Raw genomic sequence first — 22403 nt, forward strand, 5'->3', positions numbered from 1 at the left:
GCATACCTGATGGTGAGTGGTTACCATAAAAAGTTGCGACGAGCATATCTGATGGTAAGTGGTTACCGTAAAAAGTTGGTGGTTTGTTATGGTTACCATTCATATTGTTGCACAGTACTTAAAAAAATGCTGCATGTGTTGTACTTTTTTTTTTGTTATTTGCCGAGCTATGGCCAGCGTCGTGTCAACAATGGAATTCACAATTAATTATTAAAGTTTTATGTGCGATCTTTTAACTGTATGGTATCTAGGTACGATTAATTGCAAGTTACCTAGTTGTTATAATTTTTTTTCATCACCAAATCACTAAAAAACATTTTTATTTGACCTATCAATCAAATAGGTTCGAAAAAAAAACAAATAATAATGATTATTTTTATTTTGAATAAGTCCATGAAGAAATCCATACTTTTTTACCATTCGTTGTTATTTTTTCACTATATAGTATATTTAGGATTTATTTTGTTAGAATTGGTTGTCATTGGAATCAATGCCCAGTTTCATGTAAATCTTGAATAATTAATTATTATAGCACTTGCAAGCATATATTCTGCAAAATCTTAGTTTTATGAGACACTGTTTTTTGTACTAATTTTGAGTGTCATATTTGAGACGTTCATATTCAAAATCTGTAAAATAAAACAAAGTGTCATTGCTTAAAATAGCTTGGCGATAAGCTCAAATTATTGTAAACAAAACATTCTTTGGCCCTGACGCCAAGAACATAATAAAAACAAATGAGTTACGAGAGCCACTCGAGAGACATTTGCCGAGGGTCGTTTTTGTGTAAACACGTGCAGTATAAAAAAAATGTACCGGAACATGTGGCGGTTTGCCTTTTATTTTATCACGTAGGTTAGTTTGTTTTATAAATATATAATATTACATCCAGCAAGCGTTTTAATTTTTTTTATCGGAAAATGAAAGTTAAATTTGAGTACCCCGTATTATTTTTATTAGAACTGTTAGGTGTAGTATTAGACATTACATAAATAAATCTATCTTCTTGATAAATCTAATTGGAATTCTACAAAATTCCAATTAGATTTAGAGAAAATCAGATTTTTCTAGATCTAGGTCTCAGTTTCACTCCAACAGTTGATTCACTGGAATCCGTTTCAACAGTTGGGGTCAAATGTAGGGTTACAGTTTTCGAATATTGGAATGCTTATTTAAATGTTTAAAACACGAACAGTGCAACATCTTAGGGTTTTATAAAAACTAGAGGTCCCACAGTAGTCGAAATTCAACTATAATTAATTGGAATTGTAAGTTTGTACGCTATTATGATTGTAAGTTTTTGCTTCATGTATTAATATATAGATAAAATATTATAATGGTGTAATAGTGCACAAAGTATTTGCAATATAATTATATTAACCATGAAGCAGAGTGTTTTTAAATAGCCTCTCACCTCCAGAGCCCATTCCCCTCATATTTAACCGTCCAACAGTCTCAGTTGGAATTTTACAGAAAATTTATATAAAATAGTTTATGAGAGAAGCAAATGGACAAGCAAGCAAGCCAAGCTGGGCTCATGCGTAAGTCCGGCGATATCTATTGTCAAATCAAAACCAACCACCGAACGTTTTCACGTTTATAAATAGTAAAATAATAACAAAGCTCTCAATCATTTCCCACAATTTTATTGGGTGGTTGTTACATTATTATTAATTCTATATGACGCATTTTATGATTTTTGCGGTGCTATCTTCGAACAGAATGAATTGACCGATTGATAAATTGAACAGAGTGTCATAATATTATACCTTTTCGTGGAAGTATTTCGTTGTTGAGTAATTTATTAAAAAACTTGATACATGTCTGCAGAAATAAAACACCAGTATTTTATGGGACTTTTTAGCGAGAACGCGAGGAGTGAAGTTGTGGAATTTGTTTTATTTTATCTATTTAGTGTTTCTTCAGGCTTAAATGTGTAATAACGGTGGTTTATTAACTGTTTAATATTTGTGAAAGTGCACAAATGTGGGAAAATGAAACAAAGCCGCTGGACGTAACTTCTCGGGATCCTCCAAAAAGTCCACTGAAAAAATCTCAGTAAATGACCACCGTTTTACTGAGATTATATTATTTCATCCCATATCATCTCATCTCATTTCGTCGCAGTTGATTAGTGTCTCAAATTAATCAACTTCATTTCATTTCACTCCATATTATCATTTTTCATAAAAATAAAAACTTATATTAATAAAATAAGATATGGCTTAAGAGTCTTAGTTACCAGGTCATAAAATCCCTCAAAAAAATATCAATGGAAAAAGTCTATGCCCTATGCCACGCTGTTGTGAACTGTCAGAATTGTCGCCGACTGAAGAATATTTAACGAAGGTTGCCGGTGCTTCTTACTTTGATTATGCACTATTAAATCGCAAATCTATGTGAAATTAAAATAAAGTACCCATAATAAAAAAACAAAATGACGGCGGAAATACAGAGCAAGTCTAGATTACCGTACTTGTCTTCGGACAAACAACTAACATTTATAAAACTCTCTGTTTTGTCAATGGCAGCAATTTTATGTAAGTAGCAATAAATTAACTAAAAATAAAGTAAAAAACAACACTAACAACATTCATGAATTGATATCAGGGAACATTCATACACGAATCGATATAATACGTGGCCCAATCGCTACGACGAATTATACTCAGTAACTAGCATGAAAACTGTATCGAAAACACAAAACATCGTTGATAAAAAACATGTTTTTTAACTGAATTTATTAAATTTCCCCTTTACGATAAAATACCATAATTATGATTTATTTTAGCTTTTGCGACGCGTTTATTCTCCGTTCTGCGTTTTGAGAGCGTAATCCATGAGTTTGATCCCTACTTCAACTATAGAACGACGAGGTATCTCACTGAAGAGGGATTTTATAACTTCCACAACTGGTTTGACGATAGAGCATGGTATCCTCTAGGTCGTATTATTGGAGGTAAGCCTTTTTTTATAAAGACTATCAGTTAATTTCTGACCTTTTTTTTTTATTTACACATTGTGGATGTGGATAAACAATGAAAGAATATTTGTTTTAAATCGGTCTCACAAATCAGCACGAGAGAGGGCGCTGCAGTCAGTATTTAGGTTATTTTCCTAGAATTATTCCTATTATTCCTAGAATAAAACAATGTTTGCTGGGTCGGCTAATGTTTAATATGATCAATTTTAGAGATAAACATTTTTCATATCCAGGTACCATCTACCCTGGCCTGATGGTGACTTCTGCCACTCTTTACAATATAATGCAATACTTAAACATAACAATTGACATCAGAAATGTATGTGTGTTCTTGGCTCCATTCTTCTCTTCACTTACAACTATTGTCACATACCTCCTTACCAAGGAGTTAAAGGTAATTATCATTAATACAGATAACCTATCAAATTATTTTTTAATATCTATTACTATAGTATCTTGTTTGAAAATTACAATTTATTATTTATATATTATATATTATTAATATATTTTAAACCTATAGAATTTGCACATGCTTATTAAGAAGCGATATATTCCAAATTACTTAAAAAAATTAAAGTATAAAGACTGAATTTTAAAATGTAAATATGTATAGAACTGTCGAGTTTCTTGTAGTGAAGTAAAAAAATAGAAGTAGGTAAAGAAACCTTTGATGAACACCCTATTAAATTTAATTCAAAATTGCTACTAAATCCAATTGAACAAATTTAAATTTGTTTAATGTGTGTTTGACAGTATTTAACTCAAATAATTATAGTGTCACCCACATTACATATGTATTGTATGCCTGACATAGCACTCCACTAATTTAATTGCCAAAAAAATTTAATGAACGAAATCAATAATAATAAAAAAAACAATATTGAGGAATTTAAAAAATGTGAATGTTTATAGAGAATCTATGATTACTTTAAAGGAATAAATGTGATTAGATTTTTTATTTTGTTAATTAATAATTATTCTTATGGTTTACTGATTATTGAATATTAGCATAGTGCAAATTCTTATATATACTCTGTATATATTACAACTGTGTATATAAATTATTAATTCCTGTAATAAAAAATAATAAAAATTACTTATTCATAAACAGAATGAAGGAGCGGGGTTAGTGGCAGCAGCAATGATTGCAATTGTCCCTGGTTACATCAGTCGTTCAGTCGCAGGAAGCTATGATAATGAAGGCATCGCCATCTTCTGTATGCTGTTGACTTATTATTTTTGGATCAAAGCTGTTAATACAGGAACTATCATGTGGGCAACTATGACTGCTCTGGCATATTTCTACATGGTGAGTATTGATCTAATTAGGTAACAAACGACTTCCAGTTATTCATTCTTCACATACTTGGTGGACAGAGCTCAAGTTTTAAGTCCATCAAATGCACTCAAGGATTATGAGAAAGTGGAGGAATTTATATACTTGGGGTCGCTGATCTCTAACCGTGGTAACTGCGAGAAAGAAATCGGACGCCGTATCGGGATGGCTAAAAGTGCCATGACTAGCCTCGATAAAATCTGGAAAGACCGTAATATTCGCCGAGTAACTAAGATGCGTCTGGTTCGTACGTTGGTCTTCTCTATCTTCCTGTACGGGGTGGAGACTTGGTGTCCCAGGAAAAAGGAACGCAAAAAGATTGAGGCGTTTGAAATGTATTGCTGGAGAAAGCTGCTACGCATTCCATGGACAGCTATGAGAACCAATGTCTCCATCCTCGAAGAGTTGAAGGTCACCAAGCGCCTGCTGACTATGTGCCAGGAAAGGATCCGGAGTTTCTTTGGGCACATATGCGATCCTCATTGCACAGCCTGAAGAAACTCACAATTCTCGGACAGATGGAGGGGAAGCGCGCTAGAGGAAGAGCGCCAGCTAGATGGGTTGACCAACTCAAGGAGGTGACTGGAGGCCAGATATGGGGAGCGGTACATATGGCGCAAAACCGGACCGAGTGGAGAAGATTGACATACAGTCACGATCCTCAGCATTGAGGGAACGACCAGAAAGATACTTGTTGATATTTTTTACTGGCGTAACCTGACTTTGGTTATAATTTTACTGAATCCTAATACTCCAGTTTGAATGAATTGTCAAGAGATCAAATAAAAATGTATTTTTTACATAATCAGTTTTGAAGGCAAAAAATTTATAGGAAATTTTTTGAGTAACTTGCATTGCCTGTCCCATGTGCATTTATGATAGCCTATATGTGGTTCTATATAAAATTCAACATGTTTGAGACACAGGTATCATCTTTTCTTATGTGCTTCTCAAAAGGTGCCATGCACATCTGTGATTCTAGCTCATTTTATAATGGAGGTACTTTACAGTCTTATATTGTTATAATTAGAATGCAAGGAAAAATGTCCAAACAAAATTGGTTTTGGAAACATTAACATACTATAAGACTAGTATCTAGCTTTTCTTCGGTACTTTAATTTCGAAAATTCACACGAATTACATAAGATAAAAACACTAGGCTGGTGGCTCTGTAAATTACGTGAAATAGATTTCTCAGACAGTCTTTAAGAGTATTTTCCTTTAACATATGGGTAAACCAAACCTATAAATGCAAGGTGACTCAATTTAGTACAGTGTGCATAGAACGAAAATTTTTTTTTTTTTATTATGCTACTTAACATTAAACTTAGTTCAAATTGAGATATCCTCCTCCTTGCGTCGATAACCTTTAATGCTGAGGATCGTGGTCTCCTTTAACAACTTTCTCCTGGATTATCTTGCGCCATTCCTGCCTAACCTCGGCTGTGTGGATAGCAACTTGGACTGAAGTGTTGAGAGTAGAGCGTATCTGGTCCGATCAGCACATTGGGCTTCTACCTCTGCCGTAACCTGTTACCAGCAGCATTGAGATATAAAAATTAAATAATTTCTTAATATACATACTTTGTTTACATGTTGATTTAGTTTTGATTGACACAGTTAAAATTTGATGTTGGTCGAAAAATACCATAATCAATACAGTCAATCATACATTAAACATGTGAAAGTTTGAAGCCACTAGTGCAAGAAGCTGGTTGGTTTTCGCGCTTTCATACAAATCTATTAAATTGTTCATTTGAATTATGTTTGGCTATGTCTGGTGTTTCTTTATTTAGTAATTGGATCAAATTTAAGAATATCTCTATAAGGAAAATCACTGACATAAGAAGAATATTGTTAATGTTATATATTAACTACATACAATTTTTTATTAACTACTTAAATAACATTAACAATGTTTTTATAAACTGAAATAAAGTTTTGCATGTCGACCAACATAAAGTCAGATGATCTGTAGGAAGTCTTAAGAATGTAATGAATATAAACCACTTTAATTTGTTTAATCTATTTATATATAGGCTACTCAGTTTTGCTGATTGGCTACCTGAGGACCTCATCTCTAAAAATAATTTTACAGACTTGAGAATTCAGTGTATTGCTTGATATAAAATTTTATGTTACACTTCTATGGCCTAATACATAAAAGTTGTGTTAGCATAAAAAAAACCTAAATTAACGCAGTTGTAACCACCATAGTAACATCCATTAATGCTACATTATTTTGAAGTCGTCGTGGCCTAAAGGATAAGACGTCCGTTGCATTCGTATCGCGCGATGCACCGGTGTTCGAATCCCGCAGGCGGGTACCAATTTTTCTAATGAAATACGTACTTAACAAATGTTCACGATTGACTTCCACGGTGAAAGAATAACATCGTGTAATAAAAATCAAAACCCGCAAAATTATAATTTGCGTAATTACTGGAGGTAGGACCTTTTGTGATTGAAAATTATAAAAATTTTGGTTGTAATTGTAAAATTTGTATAACCTATTCTGTCAATCATAGAACAATCAGATGAAAGTTTCACGCCAGCTGGCAAACATAGAGTGGCTTTCTGGTTTTTGCACTTTCATACATTTTTTAAATTGATGTTTTCTTACTATTATTTTAGTGGTTTTATTGATAAAAATAATAATTTACAACATCCTTACTGCAAGTATAACTTTCATTAGTTTATGCCAGACAAGGAAATGGTTTTAAGGTCTCGATCATTGATTAGTGTTGAAAATGGTTGACGAATAATCGTGATTTGTTTGCTATAATTATATCTAGAACCTATTTAGTTTATGGGACTTTATGACAAATATTGTCATTGAAAAAAAAAATTGTTTCTGCTTGACAACTTAAGACTGCTACCTTGTTTTTCAAGTTTGGCCACACTAAACGTAAAGTGAACTTATGATATGAAGACTGTTAATTGTCTACTATAAAGTAGTAAAAGTATTTCTTATTTTGAACCATAGGTGTCATCATGGGGTGGCTACGTTTTCCTTATAAACCTGATACCGTTGCACGTACTGGCCCTCATTCTGCTGGGAAGGTTCTCGTCGAGGGTGTACGTGGCTTACAGCACGCTGTACTGCATCGGAACCATCCTCTCAATGCAGATTTCTTTTGTGGGCTTCCAACCTGTGCAGAGTTCGGAGCATATGTTGGTAAGAATATTATAATTTGATCAGCAATTGTTTTAATGTTTTTCTTGTAGACCATAGTATTGTAATAAGTATTTAAATTATTTGCAAAATAACACTAAAGACTATGATAAAATAGTTAGATAAAAACCATAAATATCAAACATATTCATATATTAACCATCTGATATATGGCATGTTAAAAAGTATATTGAATGAAATATTACATAATAATATTAGTTGTTCAATCACACATAAAGGCAGATACAATTCTAACCCATTTGAAGATATTATGTTGTTATTGTATCTCGGTATTCTCACGAAGACCAATATTTTTTTTTATTACTTTACTGGATGGACTAACTCACGGCCCTCTTATTGTTAAGTTACCGAATCCCGTAAACATGAGTAACGTTTACCTTGAGACATGAGTTGTAAGTGTCAGTTTTATAGTACAGCGTCTGCCCTCATTACTCCAATTGAAATGCATTACTGCTGCAGGCTAGTAATAGACAGGTTGGAGGTCCCTACCCAAGCAGGCTCCTTTATAATTATATGCATTTCTTATGTACTGGTACATACTATTGTGATAAAAGACTTCGGTTACCTAACGTGATTTTCCACCAGGCACTCGGTACATTCGGACTGTGTCAGCTGTACGCGTTCACGCAGTACCTCAGACAACATCTGTCGCCGGCTAACTTCGAGCTGCTCTTCAAGGCCCTTGTTACAACGCTGCTTCTCACCCTGGGCTCTGCTATCATAGCCCTCACTTTGACCGGTAAGTGACGGGCAAACAGTTCCATCGTTAAATTACTTTAAAAATATTATGCTTACTTAAATTTTTCCTCAGTTAAAATATCAATTAATTCATATCTGCAGGAAAAATCTCACCGTGGACTGGCCGTTTCTACTCATTGCTCGATCCATCGTACGCTAAGAACCACATTCCTATCATTGGTGAGTATGGTTTGGTAATAAATGCACTCACTATTATATAGTTGTCTATATATTAAGTAGTTAATATATGTAGAACGGAATGGATCGGTATGGATGAATGACAGATATGGAGCATGCCTGAGTAAGAGAGATAGGAGATGTCGTGTTAGGAAGTGAGAAAGACGACGAATGAATGCGGAACACATAGTTGTATTTTTAAGGAAGAGGAGGGTAGTTACCGGACGCAACGGCGAACAGACACGGTGTAACTCTGAAGACGTAAGACATTTAAATTTTAGTTACATAGATTAAGAAAGATGTAATAAAAATCAAGTTTGTGTGAATTCATCAACCGTTTCACTGCCCCAGCCTGAATAGAAAACCCCACATATATATTTAAAAGTAAATATGTAGACTAAACTAACCTTACATATCGAGGGGTGAAAGTTGAAAGGATTAAGCGACATTTTTGCAACTTTACAGGAGAGCCATTTGAAGTTTAAAAAGGATCATATCAAAAAACTTCTGCTATTTGAATGGGGGAACCTAATTGAATTTCAATTAAAAATTGTTCATACTAATACCAAATAAAACGGACCTTAATAACCAAGACAAATGTAGCGTATTAAGCGAAATGTCGCTTATACCAAATAGCCTTTCATCCATCGATATGTGGTACTCTCTAGACGTCTGTGGGAACCACTAAACACGTAACGTCAGATGTTTTGTAACGTCGTTAACTTATCTATGCAAATGAATCAAATCGTTAAGTTACCGATAAATGGGCTACATGCGTGGAAGCTTGATATGAACCACATTTAATCATGACGTCATAATTGAAGACATGAGAGGATGAAGGGGATATAATATATTTTATAAATTTTGAGAAAACGGGCAATAAACTTTTGTTACGTATACTTTTACTTTGTACATAACTCCTTCGTCACATATAATTTCTAAAAATAGCCTTTAAACCTGGAGTTTTAAAGCGTAATGTGGTTTACAGGCACATAACACCTCCATTCAATGTAAACACTCAAAAATCTTAAAATTTGTACTTAACCCTTCATCCACTTAGTCCAGTCATTATAGTAAGTTCACCTCGGAATTCCGAGATTCTTACCTAATTTAAGCTTAAATGACTATCATGTCTTCAATTGAGATGAAAATTTATGTCTCCAGCATCTGTGTCCGAGCATCAGCCCACGTCGTGGTCATCATTCTACTTCGACCTCCAAGTCCTGGTGTTCCTGTTCCCGGCTGGACTGTACTTTTGCTTTAGCAAGCTCACGGATGCAAACATATTCATCATTCTGTATGGCGTGCTCAGTATATACTTTGCTGTGAGTTGATGTTTTTGAGTGTTGGTAATACATTTTATTTCAATTCTGGCAACATTTTCATTCAAAGAAATATGATTCATATACTTACTTAAATTCGACATCATTGAATAAATTTATTAAAATAAATAATAAATTTTACTCGTGAAGTTCCTGCATCTGTGTTAGGGAACATCTATTAACTTCGTGACCTGAAGTTAGTTTCAATTTCCTTTCCCCATCTCCTAGTCCAGCGGTTCCCAAACTTATTTTGTCTACTGCTCACTTTATGAACAACTTATTTTTTAGCGCCCCCATCTTTTCACCTGCTTAAAAACCACTATAGCGAGAGCTCAGTCGGTGTGTAAAATCGCTTCCCAAGCCTCTACACAACGCCCCCATTTTTTTTCTGGGTCTCTTACGGCCCCCTTTAGGCCTGCAGTGCCCACAAGGGGGCTATCGCCCACTTTGGGAAGGCTGCCCTAGTCAAATTGAATGATGCGGTGAGACACCCATGAAACAGTTTTAAAAAAAAAAATGTGGTCTAGTGAAAAACGTTTGTAATTGATGTCTGAGAATATGTAAAAACTAACGTTAACAATTAGCTAGTAAAATAAGTACTCTAGGAAAAATCGTGATGAGAAAGAGATCTGGAGCGCGTAGAGACACGTAGAGCGAGCTCCGTCGACTCCGCGCCGTGACTAAACACTTTGATCGCTGACTACCCTCACGCAAACAACACTAATTTTGCCAATATAACTCGAACTCACCATACTTTATTATTCCTAGGGCGTCATGGTTCGTCTTATGCTGGTACTCGCTCCGGTCATGTGCATCGTCTCCGGTATAGCAGCTTCCAGTCTACTTAGTCTTCACGTTAAGGATATTGAGCCTAAAGTTGAGAAACACGATAAGAAGAAGAAGCATGAAAATAATCTTGTGTTTAGATCTGAGGTAACAACTCTTTTCATCAACTAATCTCAACAACGACAACAATCTTCGTCAACTACATTTGAGAATGTTTTAAGTGGTAGATATAAGTTTGCATAAAACTACTAAATGTATAAAAGACATTTTGAGGCAGTATTACTCACTGTACAGAAAAAAAAAACTCACGGTGATGTTCATTAAATCTTGAATTTATGTATGCAAGTATCAAACAATACCATTAGCTTGGGATATGTTTTCCTTATTTACATGTTATGTAGTAATTTGCACTGTTTTTTTTTTTTTCAAGCATTTTGAAACTTGCATGTTTCAATATAAACGTTAATGTCATTTAATTATAAAAATATTTTTGACCTTGCCGCCTATGATACTTACTAAACATATGTTATCCTTTCATAAATTTTAGGTAAATTCAAAGCATGCCCCACAAGTTTGACTCAGGGCAATTAAAAAAAAAGTTTAAAAGCGTATTATGTTAGTTTTGTTAAACTATTATTTATTTTTAATTTTTTAGTTGAACTTAAATTTTTTCAAATTTTCTTTTTTTAATATTGAATTGTCATAAGTATACAAAATTTCGAGTTAATTCGACGTTTTGAAGGGGGTCAAAATCATGTTCAAAGATTCCGCTACATACATACGTCTGAACTTTTTTTTTATTATTGCCCGTGTAGGCAGACGAGCATACGGCCCACCTGATGGTGAGTGGTTACCGTCGCTCATGGACTTCAGCAATGCCAGGGGCAGAGCTAAGCCGCTGCCTACAATAATGCTAATAAAAGCGTATTAAAAAAACGGAAGTTTGTCTATGAACGTTGCAGGTGGGCACGTTGTTCGTGTGCGTGCTGGGCTGCCTGCTGGTGTCGTACGTGGTGCACTGCACGTGGGTCACGTCGGAGGCCTACTCGTCGCCCTCCATCGTGCTGTCGGCGCGCGCACACGACGGCGCCCGGATCATCTTCGACGACTTCCGCGAGGCCTACACCTGGCTCAAGATGAACACTCCCGAGGTACTCTACTCTTCGAATCCGTCAAATTTTAAAAATTCAAGTACTTACCGGTGGTAGCACGAATTATGAACGCGCACGGATAAGTGTTGCCATCCTAATTGTGACGCGAATTGAAAAATCAATATACAGTACGATTGAGACTTCGAAATCCATTCACGATGCTGTGGGCTTATTCCACACACACACACACACACACATTTAGGTACTCATCACAATATAATATGTACTTATATAGTATATTTTTTTTATTTTTTTATTTATGTACACACAGAAAACAAGACACAGTACAGAGTAATAGGAAAATTATGTACAAAGGCACTGCTTATTTCTTTGAGAAATCTCTTCCAGCAGACAGATAAGAGTGTGTAGAACAAATAACACATAACTAAAATAACAAATACAACATGAGAATTATAGCACATACACAAAGCAAATATTATAAGTAACACAGTAACACTCGTATATGCGAAGAGTATAGAACCATGATCATTCGGTTGATGAGAGATAAAATTGTTTGACCTTGTATTTAAAAACAGAAACAGACTTGCAAACTCGGATGTCAGCCGGCAACGAATTCCACAGTCTGACCGCGTGCACAGTAAAGGAGTGAGAATAGAAATTGGTTTTGTGGGAAGGGAATAACAAAACAGAACGTTGGTTGGACCTGCAGGGAGCATCAGGAGAACGAATGAAAGAGAATCGCTCACGTAAATATAAGGGAGAAGTGGGCTTATGTAGGATATTGAATAGGAGACATAATATTCGAGTATTCCTACGAAGGCGTATAGGGAGCCATTTAAGTTCTTTGCGAAAATGAGAAACATGATCGAATTTTCTGAGATTGTATATAAAACGGATACATAGATTTTGCATCCTCTCAAGCTTGTTTGAGAGCTCCTCAGTGGCATCCAAGTAGCAGGCATCGGCGTAATCAATTATGGGTAGAATGAGAGCTTGGACGAGAGATATTTTTGTATGCTGAGGTAAGAAGCCCTGCAGACATCTCAACGAGTGCAAGGCAAAGTGCACCTTCCTACTAATCTCAGCAACGTGAGAACTCCACGAAAGATGTCGATCTACAATAACACCCAGGTTTTTAACTGAATCGGTTAGAGTTATTTGAGTCCCATCCAAATAAATTGGGGGGAGTATAGGATCGCTGAGTCTACTGCGCAGTTTTTTACCCCCTATAATGATAGCCTGTGATTTTCCCGGATTAATGTGCAGACCGTAGGCTTTTGCCCATTATATATATTTAATATAATTATTAATACACACAAAATAGACATACACGACAACTTATCGTACCGCGTCAATCAGTTGGTCGCCCGTTCGTTTGCGCTGTGGACACGCGGGCTTGGACGGAATGTCGCGGGTAGCTCGACAAAGTATTCCCGCGCAGCTGATCGCGGCTAGCTAATTGACGCAGGTGACGATTAACAGATGAAAGTGTATTACCTAAAAGGCCTTCATGAACGGTAAGGTAATACACAGGAGTATTTTATTTATTAAAAAGCCCCTTAAATAATTACCATTACCATTCATACCAAGATACGCATGTCCGTTCATGGTGTGGTGGTGACAACACTATTCTGATAAAATGTTTGAACCTATAATCAACTTATCGATATTTTAATTATTCCGTATAAATCACAGGACGCCAAAGTGATGTCGTGGTGGGACTACGGCTACCAAATAACGGCGATGGCGAACCGGACGGTGATCGTCGACAACAACACGTGGAACAACACGCACATATCGCGCGTGGGGCAGGCGATGGCCTCCACCGAGGACAAGGCCTACGAGATCATGAGGGAGCTGGACGTGGACTACGTGCTCGTCATCTTCGGAGGACTGGTCGGATACTCTTCGGACGGTAGGCCATTTGTAGCCAAGTCACAAAGATTTTGAAATCGAAGATTGATAGCGTTGGACAAATTTTGATCGGAGAAGAACCTATCACATCATTTTTATTATTTTATTATTATTATTATTGCATAGATGGTTGGACGAACTCACATCCTACTTGGTGTTAAGTGGTTACCCAAGCCCATAGACATCAATAACATAGATGGCGCCACCCATCTTGAGATATGAGTTCTAAGGTCTCAGTATAGTTACAACGGCTGTCCCGCCCTTCGAACCGAAACCCATTACTGCTTCACGGCAGAAATAGTCAGGGTGGTGGTACCTACCCGTGCGGACTCACAAGATGTCCTACCACCAGTAAAGACGGACTGACTGGTGTTTCTTGAGCGCTATGACACATGTAACTATACTGAGACCTTAGAACTTATATCTCAAGGTGGGTGGCGCATTTACGTTGTAGATATCTATGAGCTCCAGTAACCACTTAACACCAGGTAGGCTGTGAGCTCGTTCACCCATCTAAGCAATAAAACATTAAAAAAATCGTCTTCATACGAGAGTAGCGGAGAGTATGTGGTGTGGGGTGTGTGTGCAGACATCAACAAGTTCCTGTGGATGGTGCGCATCGGCGGCAGCACGGAGCGCGGCGCGCACATCCGCGAGGCGCAGTACTACACGGCGGCCGGGGAGTTCCGCGTGGACTCGGCCGGCGCGCCCGCGCTGCTCAACTGCCTCATGTACAAGATGAGCTACTACAAGTTCGGACTCGTCTACACGGAGGGCGGTACGGAACCTCTTCAACACTCATACCACTACCACTAACAATACAGTTCAATCTAAAGTATTATTAATTTAAGTTATAACAAATTATTAAAACTATTCCCGTTAAAGGTGTATAGTTTTAATGATATCGATGTAAGGTTATAGTTCGTTGGTGGCCATATCGACTGACAGTTTCTCGAAGCTTCGTGGTTTTTTTGCCAGCGACGTCTCTGCCGCTCCGCCCGCACGCATGCCCCTCCAAGACCCACGAGTAGAACAAATAGGAATGTGCGCGTTATAAAGTCTATTTTTTATTTATTACATAAATCGGTGGACGAGCTTATAACCCACCTGGTGTTAAGTAGTTACCAGCGACCATCTACAACCCAAATGCCGCCACCAACCTTGAGATATAAGTTCTAAGGTGTCAGTATAGTAACAACGGCTACCCCATCCTTCTAACCGAAACGCATTACTGCTTCACAGCACAAATTTGCATTTGTAAATATCGAGATCAAAACTAAAGATTAGAATTATTTATTTCTCTTAAAATATTGTGGTCATAAAAGAAATATTTTAAAACTGATTCTGTTGTCTCTAATTTTATCTTTGGTTCATGTCGTGCAAACTTCGATAGCAGGAATATAGTTTATTATGCTTTTATGACAATTATTGTCATTAAGCCCATTTTTATGGTACACAGGTCGGCCGCCAGGGTTCGATCGGGTTCGAGGAGCTGAGATCGGCAACAAGGACTTCAATCTAGATGTTCTAGAGGAAGCGTACACGACGGAACATTGGCTGGTCCGCATTTACAAAGTCAAACCTTTGCCGAACAGGGGAGTGTAATTCTAAACTTTTACAAGACTGAATAATGCCTTTTCTAAACATTTGAATCACAATTTTTGCAACTATTTTTGAATGCATTTTTTTATATTTGAAATAATTTAATTTTCAATTCAGGCTCAAATTGTCCTCATTGTCTGTGATCTGTTGTGACATTATCTTTATGTGACTATTGTGAAGGATATTTAGAATAAGTCATTTATATTAAATTGGTCTAGAAATAACTACACAATACACATAGTGAACTGATAGAAACAGTTCACTCAAGTTTGTTTACAAAGTCATTAATAAAAATGGAAAGATAATTTAAAAAAGGCATTCTTCAGTCCATACTAGAGGACATTTGGCGTATTAAAATAAAAAATAATGATATTCATTTTTAGTTCTCTCTAACGTTGGCAACTTGTCTCAAAATGCTAGTTTTATTTTAATACACCAAATGTGTTATTTTTATAATGTAAAAGTGAAGCGAGTTTGTGTTTTGATGTTCACACACGGGCTTATAACATTCTTGATACAGGAAAAATATTTAGGAAATTATAATGTTACAATTATGAAATTATCAAGATGTCTTTTCAATGTTAAATGTAGAGGAGAAATGTAATGTAATTTTAGTTTTTCAATAGTTGTATGTAATTTTTGTCCCTATTTTAGTGAAGTTAACGATGTGGCAGCAGAAAACGTTGTCCCTTAATGAGTAAAATCAAATTGAAAATATTGAAATTCTGTTCATGTTGGTAAAGAAATACACAGTTATGTTTCAAATACTTAACTTATTGAGAATGAAAATACTATTTTAGTCAATTTGTTATTTTAACTGATTAGAGCTGATTTTAACACAACTGTTCTACTTATAGGAATGTTACTTTTACTGAATATTTTTGGTGTATAATTTTGATAACTGAATTTAAATCTCACTGCATTCTGAAATCGTTTTCGAAATATAACCAAACATGTTGCCCTTAGGGCACTTGAAGGTATGTTATGTAAATAAAAAAAAAGGATACATTAGCTTAGAAAAAAATCACAGGCAGGACAAACAAAAAATGGAAAACTGCAGTTTGGTGGCGAATAATTAGTAATTTGGTCACTGCGCGTTTGTCGGCCGGAATGTATACATGCAAAGTATGATGTACATTGAACTTTTGGAATTTCTCTTCGTGTCGACGGAACTTGAGTGTAGGATTTCACATTGAAATGACAATTTTGTCTTATATATATGTAACTTTAGATACGAAACTACGCACAAATCATTGATTGGTATGCGATTTTAGACAATTCTCAATCTGTGTGCTAATGATGTAAAATGTTTTTTTTTATTATTTTATTAATTAAAATAAAGTTTATTAATGAAATATATGTATTTTATTTAAACGGGTTATAAAAAAAGCGAAATTTATAAGATTAATATTTATATGCACCAAAATAAATAAACTCTTAACACTATTTATTATTCTAGTTTTAATTAGTATTGGATGAACAACAATGAATCTTATCCTTCATGCCTTCTTTAAGTTAAAGAAAATTACATTGAAACATTCCATGAAATCGACCAATTTAATAAAATTGTGTTAACAATCTTACACAACAGTTCCAATGGTATCAATTGCTAACTAAAGTGTGTTGTAAGTCCGACTGGTGTCTTATTTACAAACTTCTCAAAGGGAACTATTTCTATAGTCAACGTTTTGCAGCTGCAATGCATTGGAGAAGTAAACGTTCTATCAGAATCAGGGCTCTGGTCCCTCTTCGCTCTGGTCGGAGCAGTCCTCGGGTCGGAAGGTGTCATCGTTATTATGGTTGTATGGATGGGCTTTGAAACGCTTGCGCCTGTGAGATTTACGTTCCACAGGCTTGAAGCCGATCTGGGGAAAAAAATAATTTATTAGCCAAGATGGATAAGGCTCACGGAACCGCGATGAGCACTCAGATGTGACGCTATGTAAATTAAAAATATAAAATACTTTTTTGGCCGAGCAACTGACGTGACATAACCCCCAGAAATAGCAGGTTTTCTTGAGCTGGTGGTAAACATATCACAGCTTTGACATTCAGCAATTATGTTTAGATGAAAATAAAATGAATTTAATTTAAATTTTTTGACATGTTTAATAACATGTTTCCGTTTGCTCACCTGGTGAATCATCTGGTAAGGCCCGACACCATCTATAAACGCATCTCTGAATGCCCTCTGTAATGGTTTTCTTTTAAATACCGTACATTGTTCTTTTAAAGCCGCTACGGCTCCTGCAGGGATGTCTGGAATAATCGGATGAATTTTGAGTTAACAATACTGAACTTGACTAATGTATTGGAAATTCAGTTTATACAACTCTTTACCATAAATTTGTGTGAACATATCTCAATTGTGTCATTTGGTTTACAGTATTATGCGCAAGTACATTTAGTTGAATTTTGAATTTTGAATTATCTATACTAATATTATAAAGAGGAAAGATTTGTTTGTTTGTTTCGAATAGGCTCCGAAACTACTGGACCGATTTGAAAAATTCTTTTTCCATTAGAAGCCGACATTGTCCCTGATGAACATAGGCTACTTTTTTTAATTTTTTTTTTTTTTTTCTTGTGTGTTTTAATGTTTCCGAAGCGAAGCGAGGGCGGGTCGCTAGTGAATAATAAATAGAGCATGGAAAATTTTTGACTGTTATCTGAATAATTGTCTAACAAAAGTTGTTCAACCTGTGTGGTCAATGTAAATAAAAGTATTGTTAAGCACACGGACATCCCTCCGTAAACGTAATCAAAGCGCCGGAAATAATATGTCGTATATTGATCATAACAAAAGGAGAATCAGGCCATAAAGTCTAGTTTTAATAGAAAATTTAATATCATAATGTAAATAAAATAAAACTGCTCTTAAAGAAAGTTTAATATGATGCAAGCCGGAATGTAATGTTATTTCAAACGCGCTTGATTTCTTCAAACACTAGTCACTTTATATTAAATGAAGATATGCCAAATTTTTTTTTTTTTTTTTTTATTGCGTAGATGGGTGGACGAGCTCACAGCCCACCTGATGTTAAGTGGTTACTGGAGCCCATAGACATCTACAACGTAGACGCGCCACCCACCTTGAGATACAAGTTCTAAAATCTCAGTATAGTTACAACGGCTACCCCACCCTTCAAACCGAAACGCATTACTGCTTCACGGCAGAAATAAGCAGGGCGGTGGTACCTATCCGCGCGGACTCACAAGAGGTCCTACCACCAGTAATTACGCAAATTATAATTTTGCGGGTTTGATTTTTATTACACGATGTTATTCCTTCACCGTGGAAGTCAATCGTGAACATTTGTTGAGTACATATTTCATTAGAAAAATTGGTACCCGCCTGCGGGATTCGAACACCGGTGCATCGCTTCAACACGAATGCACCGGACGTCTTATCCTTTAGGCCACGACGACCTTTAGGCCACGACGACATTCTACAAACGACGACAAATTTCTAACAGAATGAATAAAAAGAAATTCAGAATTAACAGGCTAGTTTTGTGTGATGTCCCGCAAAATTATAATTGGCGTAGTTACTTACCAGTGGTGGGACCCCTTGTGAGTCGGCACCGATAGGTACCAGCAGCCTACCTATTTCTGTCGTGAAGCAGTGATGCATTTCGGTTTGAAGGGTGGTGCAGCTGTTATGTTCTAAAAACTGAGACCTTGGTACTCATATCTCGGTGGTGGCGTTTAGGTTGTAGATGTCTATTGGCTCCAGTAACTGCTTAACATCAGATAGGCCGTGAGACTGTCCACCTATCTAAGCAATAAATAAAAAATTCAAAGCATGACTACCTCATCATAGAAACTAAAAATAACTAAAACTCAAAATAAAAAATGACCACAAAATTATCATTAAAGTACACACATACCTAAATCCTTAAAAGAATACTGTTTGGGTCTTATATCATAAACTCGATAGTCTAACACGAGTACCAGATTCAAGTGTTCATCTTCTTCTACGGCGCTTTGAGCAGAGAAGGATATCTCAATGTGGGAAGCGTCCAGAAGTTTAAAGAGTTGAGCTTCTACGTTCAGCATTTTCTGCAACCACGAGAATATTAAGTCTACAAATAGATATGGACAATCTCCTCTACTTATCAAACGTTGTAGACATTTTTTTAATGTTTAAAAATATATTGGATTCAGTTTTATGTTAATTATAAATGCACCACACTCACAAGGTCTGGACACACATCTTGGGGATGTGATATTGAATTCTCAAAATAGCTCTCCTTTACTACAAATGGGCATATCTGTGCAACATAAATAGGCAGGATGCAGACACACGTTGCGCACTTAAAAAAATTGTGCATCTTTGAATTGAACTGTAAACATCAGGCATCAAATAAGGACTTCAACCCAGCCTATTAATGCGGGAAAACAGTAATGGTTTGAAAAAGGAGCAGTCATTATACTATATAATTAATACTCATGTCTCAAAGTGGGTAGTGATAGTCTTGTACAACTAAATCTACAACAAGTGCAAAAATATGTTAGCACACTTACTTTTAGTGCTTCAAACTGTTGTAATCTATCATAATAAGCAACCAGAGCCTTACGTATAGCACCAAGACATTCTGGCATCATGATATTATCATATTCTTCCATCACTGCATTAATATTGAAACCCAGAGGCAAAGACGACTTGGAAACTACGTTTGCTCCTACAGAAAGATATAAAAATTAGCACTTAGGTTTTTTCTTCTTTGATTCAAATCTTTTCTAAGCCTTGTTATTTACTGCTACTGGTGGTAGGGACTCTTGTGAGTCCGCACGGGTAGGTACCACCACCCTGCCTATTTCTGCCGTGAAGCAGTAATGTGTTTCAGTTTAAAGGGTGGGGCAGCTGTTATAACTATACTGAAACCTTAGAACTCATATCTCAAGGCGGGTGGCGGCATTTACGTTGTGGATGTCGAACGCTGCCGAACACGGAGGTCGATTGTGCCTCTTTGTCGCTTGTTGCGTAAATGGAACGCCTCAATGAGTCATGTTTTTTCGTGCGTGCAGCCAGCTCCATCGAATTATAAGACGTTGTTACGTCAAAAAAACATTATCAAGAATTATTGGAGATGATCTATTAATGGTGTATGGTTTTCATGGAATTAATTTAATATTTAAGTTTTTATAGCTCTGAAACATCCAATGTGCTCACAAGTTGATATCATCAGTTTCATAGCATCTAGTAAACATCTGGCTGTGCCCCCAGTGCTGGATTTGCATTCATGAATAATAAACAACTATTCATCAGATGAACAATGTCTTTTTCTTGAAAGGCAATATAACATTTTGGTCAACCATTAATAATATGAAAATGCATTTATTACCTGCTTGCATTTCAATCCTGAGTCCATGTTTAACCACATTATCAGAATCATGTTGCATGTGATACACCACACAGCAGTGTTCGCCTACAACATATGACTGAACCTCCATTCCAGTTAAAATAGACATCAGTTCTAAATTCCTCTTTAGGCTGTCTATAGAGTTTGTTAATACTATTTTCTGTAATTCAGAAATGTAATCAAAGTTAATCATAGTGGGACAACATTAAGGTTCTGAAAGCTTTATAGAGATTTAAATGTCTAGTATAATTTAATGGTTTGGGGGATTTTGTGAGTCTGCACTCTCTGATTGCATTATATCCTAAATCTATATTTACTATAAAGCCTTGTGGGTTGCTCTAGGTAGACCACTAAAATAAAACTGAAATTTCAACCATATAATTTTAGGCAGCGGCAGCAGCATTCATTTTGTTGACCAGACCCTAATATCATTTAATACAATGTGGTGTATGAAATTATTCCAAGGAGATATGGTTTATATAATGGAATGGAATAAACAAATAATAATTAAATACCAATTTAAATCTTCAAAGTTCTGGGTAAAATGTTAATTTTGAAAGGTTTAAATTGGATATGCATAGCTTAGAATTAATCGATTTTTTTTAAATCATACCTGTGGACGTACAAATTGTTCAGATTTCTTCTTTACTGGGGAAGACTTATGCTTATAACTATTTCTTTGTAGCTGAAACAGTTCGTTTTGTTTTTCTTTAAGGTTCTCCCTAAGTTTTTCGATCTCATCTTGAAGTTCATCACAATCATCTGAACTACGCCTTGCTACAACTGTAGAAAACTTTTAATTCAGATCTAAGTTACTACTTCAAGCAAAAGTTTAATTCTAATATTTTAATTAATATTGTTTGAGCGTTTATATAGTATTTCTTGTATATAATAGAAATAGAAGATTAAAAAGCATTCAAGGGTTTCAACTTACGTTTTGTTTGAAACAGCTTTGTAATTTTCGTTTGCTTCATTATTCTTATTTTAAATACAATGACTATCAAGCTTTGTTGTATGGACAACAACAATCTATTGTTTTAGTGAATCTATAAAATTATTTCCATTATGGGAATGTCACGTGTAAATCGTCAGTGGTTATAACAAACAACACTATGTAGGTATTATTATTAATTTAATTATATACATATAATTTGCTAGCTATTAAAAGTTCTATAAGTCTTTAACCGACTCCAGAAATTTAAATTCAAAATGAAATAATCTTGTCAACAATGTGACATTAGTTTATCATTTCGACAGGCAAAGAAAAAGCCCATACAGCATTTGGTTTGGAAACCAAACCCATGGTTGTGACATACGAAAACTAAAATGGAACACAATGAAATGAAGGAAAAAGAAATACTTGATATTTTTATACATTGATGAACAAGTTCACGGCTCACGTGGTACTATTTCGTGCAAGAAACATTTTAAAAAGACCCAATCTGAGTAAATCACCATCTTATATTGAATATGGTCAGTAGGTCGGGTTGAAATCGACGATAATTAGATACCAATATTTCAACACAATTATGTATTGCATTTTAGATTACTGAATTTCTTTATCTATTTATGTTTAGCTTCTGTTCGCAGCTTCGCCTGTACAGACAATACTTTACTATTTCAAAAGATTATTCTTCTATCAACTAGCATGCTGAATTTCACCGAAATCGGTTCATCAACAATATTGTTGTGGCGGCGCAGTGCCGTGTAATGCAGAGTTGCCAAGCCGGAGATATGTGATCGTAAGTGTTAGTGATCCGACATGGCAACTCGGTGTCAGAGGAGTCAGCTAAATGTAGCGGGTAGTATCACAGAATACAAGACATCCGGGGCGTAGTGACTTTTCGATAGCTATGATGAAACACAGGATA

The 22403-nt window shown here is 35.7% G+C and overlaps 2 protein-coding genes across 2 annotated transcripts; one reads left to right on the forward strand and one right to left on the reverse strand.

Moving 5' to 3' along the window:
* The first annotated feature begins 2273 nt into the window (after positions 1-2273).
* Positions 2274-16521, forward strand: Stt3A (catalytic subunit 3A of the oligosaccharyltransferase complex). Its single transcript, XM_028183669.2, has 13 exons — positions 2274-2540; positions 2792-2959; positions 3217-3377; positions 4095-4292; positions 7306-7497; positions 8101-8254; positions 8356-8433; positions 9595-9755; positions 10521-10685; positions 11501-11689; positions 13346-13565; positions 14154-14342; positions 15024-16521. The coding sequence occupies exons 1-13, from the start codon at positions 2438-2440 to the stop codon at positions 15167-15169; spliced, it is 2124 nt and encodes a 707-aa protein (XP_028039470.2). The 5' UTR covers positions 2274-2437; the 3' UTR covers positions 15170-16521.
* Positions 16509-22142, reverse strand: LOC114249945 (uncharacterized). The gene is made up of 7 exons (XM_028183670.2): positions 21467-22142; positions 21146-21315; positions 20515-20692; positions 19694-19851; positions 19057-19228; positions 17301-17425; positions 16509-17031 (listed from the first exon to the last, which is right to left on the reverse strand). Exons 1-7 carry the CDS (start codon positions 21504-21506, stop codon positions 16897-16899), a joined length of 978 nt encoding a protein of 325 aa, XP_028039471.1. The 5' UTR covers positions 21507-22142; the 3' UTR covers positions 16509-16896.
* Positions 22143-22403: the final 261 nt, after the last annotated feature.

This window comes from Bombyx mandarina, chromosome 15 (assembly GCF_030267445.1).
Source record: "Bombyx mandarina strain Sakado chromosome 15, ASM3026744v2".
Lineage (NCBI taxonomy): Eukaryota > Metazoa > Arthropoda > Insecta > Lepidoptera > Bombycidae > Bombyx > Bombyx mandarina.